Source organism: Aplosporella prunicola (assembly GCF_010093885.1).
Source record: "Aplosporella prunicola CBS 121167 unplaced genomic scaffold K452scaffold_17, whole genome shotgun sequence".
Taxonomy (NCBI): Eukaryota; Fungi; Ascomycota; class Dothideomycetes; order Botryosphaeriales; family Aplosporellaceae; genus Aplosporella; species Aplosporella prunicola.
In genome coordinates this window covers 139,192-148,077 of record NW_022983545.1, presented here as the reverse complement: position 1 = coordinate 148,077, position 8,886 = coordinate 139,192, and the positions used below count along the sequence as shown (strand labels likewise).

The 8,886-nt window shown below is 57.3% G+C and overlaps 3 protein-coding genes across 3 annotated transcripts; 2 read left to right on the top strand and 1 right to left on the bottom strand.

Annotated features, from left to right (window-relative positions):
* The first annotated feature begins 2,084 nt into the window (after window positions 1–2,084).
* On the top strand, window positions 2,085–3,258 carry K452DRAFT_319705 (uncharacterized protein). The gene is made up of 2 exons (XM_033544260.1): window positions 2,085–2,371; window positions 2,518–3,258. The coding sequence occupies exons 1-2, from the start codon at window positions 2,143–2,145 to the stop codon at window positions 3,156–3,158; spliced, it is 870 nt and encodes a 289-aa protein (XP_033395869.1). The 5' UTR covers window positions 2,085–2,142; the 3' UTR covers window positions 3,159–3,258.
* Window positions 3,259–3,358: 100 nt separating this feature from the next.
* K452DRAFT_319704 (uncharacterized protein) lies at window positions 3,359–4,779 on the top strand. Its single transcript, XM_033544259.1, has 2 exons — window positions 3,359–3,973; window positions 4,076–4,779. Exons 1-2 carry the CDS (start codon window positions 3,727–3,729, stop codon window positions 4,327–4,329), a joined length of 501 nt encoding a protein of 166 aa, XP_033395868.1. The 5' UTR covers window positions 3,359–3,726; the 3' UTR covers window positions 4,330–4,779.
* A 268-nt stretch (window positions 4,780–5,047) lies between these two features.
* K452DRAFT_351973 (glycoside hydrolase family 55 protein) lies at window positions 5,048–7,993 on the bottom strand (the record flags this gene model as incomplete). Its single annotated transcript, XM_033545749.1, has 7 exons — window positions 5,048–5,890; window positions 5,946–6,172; window positions 6,225–6,474; window positions 6,523–6,818; window positions 6,870–7,373; window positions 7,424–7,665; window positions 7,839–7,993. The coding sequence occupies 7 exons, from the start codon at window positions 7,991–7,993 to the stop codon at window positions 5,048–5,050; spliced, it is 2,517 nt and encodes an 838-aa protein (XP_033395867.1).
* Window positions 7,994–8,886: the final 893 nt, after the last annotated feature.

Sequence of the window (8,886 nt, the reverse complement as noted above, 5' to 3'; positions counted from 1 at the left end):
GAGTGTGCGAGTATCAGGGTCTCGTCCCCAGCGTGCCAGCGCGAGTACCGGTCGTAAAGCGAATCAGCATCTTCGCTCGCCAGGTACGTGTACGAAGAGAAAATCAACAGGCGAACGAACACTCCACAGCCTTGCCTGTGCACCTTGCTTGGGCTCGACGACAGGCTGACTCGTTCGTTCAAATGGCGTAGGATCCGGGATTTCAGTTTCGCTACGGAATCGTACGAGTACGAGGGCGCGCGGGATGGCAGATGGAGGTGAGTTTAATCGTAGCTCGCGGCCGTGACAAGGCAGCAACGACTCAGAGGTGGCGGAGGTCGACACACACACACACCGTCGCGGGCCTTGTTGGTGGTCGCGATGGTGTGGCGTCGTCACTGCCGTCTCGGCTCGTGCGCGCTTGGTTTAGAATCCCGGCGGCGGACGAGCGCAATTCCAAATCAGCCGCCCTTTCATCGCCAGGCCAGCATCCCCAATGGCCTGACCGACTCTTTCGGTCTCGGGAACCGTGTCGCTCCCGGGGGCTTATTTGTCAAAATCCGCTTCCTGCGACAAGCCCGCTCCTATACCGTTGCCCACTGATTGGCTCCCCGCGCTACGTGCGTGAGCCTTTGCGCCTTACGGGGCGCCGTTTGCATCTGCCCTGCAATGCGCCCTGCCAAATACATTTTGGTTTTTGCGGGCGGGGCCGCGTTTGCGCTGGTCGCTGGGCCCTCGCAGAAGTAATATATGTAGGTAGCAGCTGTCGGGGTAGGCTCCCGCATCCGCCTTTTCTCTCCAGTCGTGCTTCCTTGCTCTGTCGGGAACTTACATACCCCTCGCATTCCTCCCTTCAATCTCTGCTGTTTGCCACCCTCTGTCAATAAACAATTCTCCCTTTGCCACCTATACATATCTACAAACCACCGACAGTCGTCTCTTGAAGTCGCAAAATGGCCCCTTCTGCAACAATCTCCTCGCGGCACCCCTACCTCGCCTCAACACACGCGTCCTCGATTGAGTCGTGGAATTCTTCTGTCCCCGGCCGCTCTTTTCAGGCACATGCGCAGCGGACCGATCCTTCCGATCCTGCCATCAAAGCCTACCTAGAGCTCAAGATGGCACTGCTCGCCAGCGCAAGCAAGTCTCGTCCCATCTACCACTCGTAGCGGGCCGTGCAGCTCAGTGCAGATGCAATTACGACGTTATGGATGTTCACGACCTTTGAAGCACCTCGCTGTATCTACGCGGCGTGACGGGACAACGGCGTTGCCCGCCTTCCGCCTATCTACTGTGGCGCGAGACCGACAGCGATATATGACGACGCCGTAGCCACTCTATTATTATCTCCGCTGGTAGTCGCGTCTTTGCCACTGCTATCTGCTTCCATCATCTACCATCTACCTACCTTATTCCACTCCTCTCGCCCACGGATTAGCGGCACCGCGACTTCAAACTTAGCAGACGCGTACATAGCTCGACTGCGCTGGCTGCTGCAAATACCCGAGCAGCACAACACTCCACTCTGCCGTCATTAATCTCATGGCCAAGAGCTCGCGCCAGCTGCACGAAGTCTCGGCTCCAGTTGCCTTTTGTTGTCAGCCCTGCTCACTCGCTTCCGACCCGGCGCTTCCTTGGAGCAGATGAAGCGAGCGCGGTGGCGGGCAAGCAGGTCGTGCTTTCCTGCAGACTGCGCCGGGGCAGTAGCTACAGTGAGGAGCTCACACGAATCGGAATGCACAGAGGGAGGATGGTGTTTGTGGCGTGGGTTTTGGTCTTGTCTTGTTAACCTAGGCATTTGATTGAGGGGCTAAGGTAGTGAGATGGATGTACGACGCGAACATAATGACAAGAATCCGAAATGCAATTACCTAGCTACATAACTTGCTCAGCTGACTTTCGTGCGCCCGTACAAGCCTGTGTCGCCAGGTACAAGCAGAGGCGTTGACAAATGTTCCCTGATGTAGGTACCTAGTAAGGTATCAAATAGACAAGGCACCAAGGCACCACGGCAGACAGTAGGTAGTCACGTGGACATGCTCGGTCGGCCTCGCCAAGCATTCGCGCCGACCGCCGCCGCCGCCCGGACGCCCAGATCTCCAAAGTTTCCAGCGAGTGAGCGTGCAGCTGCAGCCCAGCTTCCACGACCTCACGCATTGCACGATGCTGCTGCCTCGGACTCAGGCGCCCTTGAGGGCCGCCCTTGCTGCGTCGAGATCGCAGTTCCTCCCTAGCACTGGCTCCGCCTACAATGTGCTCGATGTGCTGCGCGCAGGCTCCTCGCCGTCGCCGACCTTGACATTTGTCCGCCATGCTACGCATCAGGCCCAGGGACGGGCTAATGGGCCGAAGAACGGGGTTGGAAAGAGAATGGGTGCGAAGAAGACTGGTGGTATGTATATCCGCGATTGAAGGAGGGAGTGAGCAAGCAAGCAAGCCAAGCAAGCAATGGCTTGGTGATGGTGGTTGGGGGAACAGACACAGCAAGAGGCAGCAGCAACAAGGACAAAACGCTAACGCGGCACGCGCGCCTCACAGAACAATACGTGGTGCCGGGCAACATCATCTTCAAGCAGCGCGGCACGCTGTGGTTCCCGGGCGAGAACTGCTTAATGGGCCGCGACCACACGATCCACGCGGCGGCGCCCGGCTACGTCAAGTACTACCGCGACCCCGCGAAGCACCCGAAGCGCAAGTACATTGGGGTGGTGTTTGAGCGGAACCAGACGCTGCCGACGCCGGTGCACGCGGCGCGCCGGCGGCGGCTGGGCATGCTGGCCGTGGCGCGGGACGGGGCAGTGGAGCACGAACACGAACAGGAGCAGCAGATGGTGGAGGAGGACGCCGCTGCCGCCAACGACTTGGTCCCCGCCGGCAAGGCGGTTCCTGGCAACAAGGTTCCTGGCCAGGAAAGCTCGGTCCGCGCCGCCCCGAAGAGCAAGCGCGCCCAGAAGCCCCAGAAGAACCTCTCCTTGCGCCCCGGCTACATGTTCCGCGAGGCGAACTGGGAGATTGGCCGTGCAGCGGAGCGCGCAAATGTCAAGGTCACGCAGTTCGTCAAGGGAGACCGCTTCAAGGCGTGGAGGAAGCTGGCGGCCAGGAAGGCGAAGAATGTCGCGCGCAAGACGCTGAGCAGTCGCAAGGGCGCGAAGAAGGCGAAGAAGGGCGGGAGGAGGTAGAGGTAGAGATTGTGCGTCTGTTGAAACCACGGGGTTGTGTATTTATACCTGAGGTGCTGCGGGTGTGTGTGTGTATGTATGTAAAAAGACCTGCTCTGCGATTTCTCGGCGTGTTGTTTGCGTGAAGATGTAGACGTGCGTGCATACACAAGTTCCTAAGGATACTTAGCTATATGTTAGGCTAGTGCTTCAGCAAGTACCTAGCAAGCCCCGCCCCACCGCGCACCGACCCAGCGCGCGCGCATCCCCCACGTACGTATACACCTCGCTCGGCTCACCTCTCTCCTCCGCCACCTCCTCCGCAACAACCACGCCCGCGCTCATACCCGCCTGCCTCGTCCTCGCGCCGCGCACATACCTCGCCCGGCCTCTTCGCTTTCTGCGCCTTTCGCCGCCGCCGCGCTTCTTCTCCCGCGCTCCAGCCTGTCGTCCCCGCGCCGGACCACTGCTGCCCCTCGCCGGAACACCGCGTGCGCTGACGGACACTGCCACCGTGACCGCAACCACAACTCACGGCCACACATACGCCTGCCACCAACGCACTCAACACACACACACACACCCCACAATGGCATCCTCAGTAGCCTCGAAACGGCTCTTCCACGAGTACAAAGCGCTGACGTCGGACCCGCCCGAGGGCATTACGGCGGGCCCGGTGACAGAGGACGACATGTTTGTGTGGGAAGCGCTGATCCAGGGCCCGGAGGGGACGCCGTTCGAAGGCGGCGTGTTCCCGGCTGAGCTCAAGTTCCCCAAGGACTATCCCCTTGCGCCGCCGACGATGCGCTTTACGTGCGAGGTCTGGCATCCGAATGGTGAGTTGCTGTTGCTCTGGTAAAGAAGGGGAAGAACGACACTTATTATGGTTGAGGGTTGTAGTGGAGTGAGGGAAAGATGGAGGCTAACGCAAAGCGCAGTCTACCCCAACGGCACCGTCTGCATCAGCATCCTGCACCCGCCCGGCGACGACCCGAACCACTACGAGCACGCGTCGGAGCGGTGGTCGCCCATCCAGTCGGTCGAGAAGATCCTCATCTCGGTCATGAGCATGCTCGCCGAGCCGAATGACGAGAGCCCGGCTAATGTCGATGCCGCCCGCATGTGGCGCGAGCGGAGGGCCGAGTATGAGAGCGTGGTTCAGGGCGTTGTGAGGAGGGGGCTGGGTTTGTAGGGGGTTGGGGTTGCATGGGTGGGCCTGTTGACGGTTGCAAGCTTCATGGGCGAGAGCGAGAGCGCGCGTCTGGCCCAACGAAGGCCGTGAGTCGCGGCTGGCGTTGTCCAGCGCTTCTGGTGGCGTTTTTACAGAATCCAGAAGTCCTAGGTGTCGGCTGCACGCCTGCTTCTGCATCTCCTCATCCGCCCTCAGTATGTACGTACCGCCGCAGCCCAGCAGCCTACTTACTCTTAAAGCCTTACATACTACATACATGCGCTTGCGAGCGCGCGAGCGCTTGCATGCATCCAACACATTCCACACACCCACACGCACACACACATGCATGCACGCACGCACGTACGCATAGATTCGTAGAGCACACCGCCGTTATAGACAGAAGGGTTAGAGCGCACTGCGCTCGTACATACATACATACATACATACAAACATACATACATACGCGCGTCTGGCTGTCGTGGCTTAATTATCGTCGTTGCTACTGTGCTGTGGACTGACTGTGTTTGGGAGTGGTTGATTGGATAAATGGAAGAAATGGAAGAAATGAATAAAGTGAATGGATTAGGCAGGAAGACGGTCGAAGCCGTCTTAGCGCCTGTCTGTGTGAACGGATTGTTTGATGACTGTCTGTCTGTACTTTACACGCGGGCTCGGCTGCCTTGCCCTCCTCCTCCGGCTCTGGCACCTTCGCAAACCACCTCCCCTCTCTCCTCCCCTAAGTATCAAACAAATACGCCGCCACGACCCCACCAACATTCATGCCCCCGGACCAACCTCCGGTATTATTGCGCATCTCGGCCACCGCTACGCTTCCACTATTAACCAAGCTCCTCACCATAAAAGTGACGCTCTTAACATTCAAGCCATACAGCCACGTCCGCTGTGTATCCTCCTCCAGCAGCACCGCGTTCTCCTGACAGTCGCCATTGAGGGTATCGCACCTGGTGCCGGCATTGACATTGCGCTTGTTATTGAAGAAGACCCACAAGCAGCCGCCGTACAGGAACAGGTCGTGCGAGCCGCCGCCCACAGCCATGAACCACGCCATGCCGCAGAGGGCGTCGCCGGGCGCGCAGTTGGCGAAGCCCGGGTCGCTGGGCACGAGGTCCTGCGCCCAGGGCTCGGGCGCCACGGCGTTGCCCGGGCCCTGCCAGTAGGCTGTCTCGGCCTGCGCGAGCGTCGACACGACGTTCGCCGCCCCGTGGAACCGGTATTGGTACAGCGTCGCGTGCTCCATCGCTGTGCCGATCAGCCAGGTGCCTTGCGTTGCTTCGATCAGCGCGCCCCGCCCCACCGACACCGTCTGGTTGTAGCCCCAGGCCGGCGCGTCCGCCCCGATCCCTGAGTCCAGGTCGTGGTCGGCCGTCCAGCCCCACATGTTCTCGATGTAGGCCGACGACGTCGACGTCAGGTGTAGTAGGCCCCATGCGGCTTTGCATGCGGCGGCGACGTTGAGGCATTCGCTGCGCACGCGGCTGCCCACTGCGCCGCCCACCCGGAAGTGCGTGTTCCAGATGCCGACGTCGCCGGGGTTAATGCCGGCCATGTTGACTTCGAGCTAGAGACGGAGTTAGGGTTGTTGTGTTGGGCGTGGGTGGGGTGGGTCGACTTACGAGCTTGCAGCCCGGCAGGATGTCCGCGACCGTGAACATCATGTTGCTGATTTGGGCGACGCCTTTGTCGCCTGCATTGCCGACTTTGACTAGCGCTCTGGGCCTGCTGGCGTCTGCGAAGTTGGTGCCGTACGCGCTGATTATCGCTGAGTAGGCGTCGCCGAAGATGCGCGTGCCCATTGGAATGATGATCGTGTCAGTGGCTATGTATGTTCCAGCGGGCCAGTCTGCGGTCATGTCAGCATTCCTTATAAACTGAAGAGCTCTCAAAGATCGTACAGATGATGGCGCATCCAGCGTATCGAGCGAGGATGGCATTGATGTTAGCCGTGTCGTCAGTCACGCCATCGCCCATAACAACGAGATTAGGAACGGCCTTGATGTTGATGACCTTGCTGGCCGAATACTCCTTGTAGGTCGGTGGAGGCATGGAAACGTATTTGCCGTTCTGAAGCAGAGCGGCCGTACGCGCGGTAGTGGTGTTAGTTCCCTCGGGTGTCCAGTGGTGCGTGGGATCGCCAGAAAGGTACTACCGCTGATCAGCCAAGAAACTACAACGAAAAACAGAACTCCTTACAGCATTACCCAGATACCAGGTGTCGGCAACTGAGCCAGTCAGGAGCGTCTTTCCGGCCATGACCACGGTCAGTCCTGCGTTGGCGACATTCTCAAGAACCACGCTGTTTGGATGGTAGGAAAGTCTAGAGGACAGTAGTCTTCCGATATTCTTCGTTGCCGTGTCAAGAACGACGACAGAGCCAGGCGTGCCCGAGGCTTCGATACCAACTTCGTTGTATAGGAAATAGCTGTTGCTGAACACGACATCCGTTCCATTTACCATTGCCCCGATTCTGCAACTGTTGAATGAAATTCCTAGATTTTGGATTAGAGTTTTGCAGCATTCTTACCGGCTTGCAGACTGACCTTTGAAAATCCATTGTTGTCCACTGACATTCATACCCACGTTGCCACCGTAAAAGGCAACGTCATTGATAATGATGTTGCTGTTGTAGCCCGCATCACGAGGCCACTCGCCGGCTTTCATGCCCGTGTGGCCCTTTGAAAAGTTGGGCATATTGAAACGGACATTTGTCAGCTGTGTGGCCTGGCTGACGGTCCAGTCGAGCAGCGTGATCTGGTAGTCGGGGGCGAGGTTGGTCGAGTCCAGAATGACATTCTTCAGCGTCATGTAGAAACTGACGGTTCCTCCAAAGTTCGGATCCTTCCCGAAGACCAAGTAGTCACGCGAATAGTTGCTGTGGGCTTTGAGTATGGGTGGGTTGATGGGGTCCCCTATCAACACGGTGCCTGTGTAGAACTGCAATGGCCCTTGCAGCAGATAGGTTCCAGCGGGCAGATAGATGACTGCAGGTTGCAGTGTAGTTCCATACGCTCGCTTTTCACGGCTCCTGTAATTCGATGCCCCAGCTGTTTCTTTGTGAGCATAGATTCTATAGTATTACTTGCGGGTGACCCACCATTTATGGCCTTTTGGATGGAGCCTGATGCATCTCTCGAGCCAGTGTTGTCGGCTCCAAAGTCCGTCACAACGTTCCTGAACACTTTATAAGTGCCATAGGTAGCGTTCAAGTAGGATGAGGTGCCGCCGTGGGGCACGGAACCCAGCCAATAGGTGGAGGGACTGTCCGGGGCAAGAGCAGGGCAAGCCGAAGCCTCCTGTGAAGTTTCTACTGCTTGGTCCAATTGAATTGGTTGTTTCCTTTCAGTGTCGTTAGAAATTGTCAAGCCCTGAAAAAGAAAAATGCCATTGACATGAGGGGAATTTTAGAAAACAAGATACCCCTCAAGATAATAGATAGGTTAGACCATACTAACAACCAAACATTCTTAAGATTTCAAGACTTCGATACGAAACATGTAAAATAGACTTACGCAGATTGAAGTGAAGGAAGTTTTGTTGTCAACCCTTCACGGAGCATCACCCGCACACCTTCTGCATTATCCAATACATCTGCGGGATAGTACCTATTCGCAGCCGCCGTGAGCGGCACGAGCAGTGCCACAGGAAGGAACTGCAGCAGACGCATTGTGGCGCGCGTCAATTCATACAAGAAAAATCAGACAACCGTGGCCGACAGGAAGTCGGACGGCATGAAATAAGCCCAGCACCGGAAAGCCCCATCACCCTTTATACCTGTCTCTACCTTGTATTGTTTGCGCGGGATTCCAAACCCTGGTGACATTCCTCAGGCGGGTCGGTAGATTGTCCGAGTTACAGTAGTTTGCGGCCCTTATAAGAACATCGCGGGACCTGAAGCCGAGCCCGCCGGCCGCAATGAGCGAGCCAAACAAATTAGTGTGGCCGGAAGGGGTTTTCTTTCATTGTGAGTTTGAAGAAAGTGAGGCTAGTTTGCTGGGAGGGGCTTGCTTTGAGGACCATTCCGCAAAAGGACGGTCCCTGCCGCTTCGAGAACTGGAGATGACCAACGCATAGTTTCTGTCTGAAACCATTTTTCCAAGACACGCGAAAACAATGCAACCATAGGAGTGCTGCATTGGGGATTTTTAGGACGCAGCTCTGTGATTAGCATCTGAGAAGCACCGCTGTCGTTTGTACGATGCAGAAGCAGATTCAAGTCGCGTTGAAAAAAGGACTGGGCCAGGGCAACGTCTCCCATCCCACCAAAAGACATTAAGTCGTTTTCAGGCACCTGTGCGCCTGTAAGGCTGTGCGTGCCGTCGCACACGGCCGGGATCAGACGAAGCGAGCATCGCAAGGTAGCCTTTTCCAGACGGAAGGTTCCAGGTCCTGACGCACCAACCCTTCGGACGATACCGCAGCTCCATTCCATCCCGTCTTTAGTCAACGACGCGAAGCTACTCGAAAAGCAGTCACCTGAAGCTTGCCACCCTCACTCTTTGTCGTCGCAGAGTGACAAACAACGACGTAAGAATTGCAGGACGGCCCATCCTGTCCTCG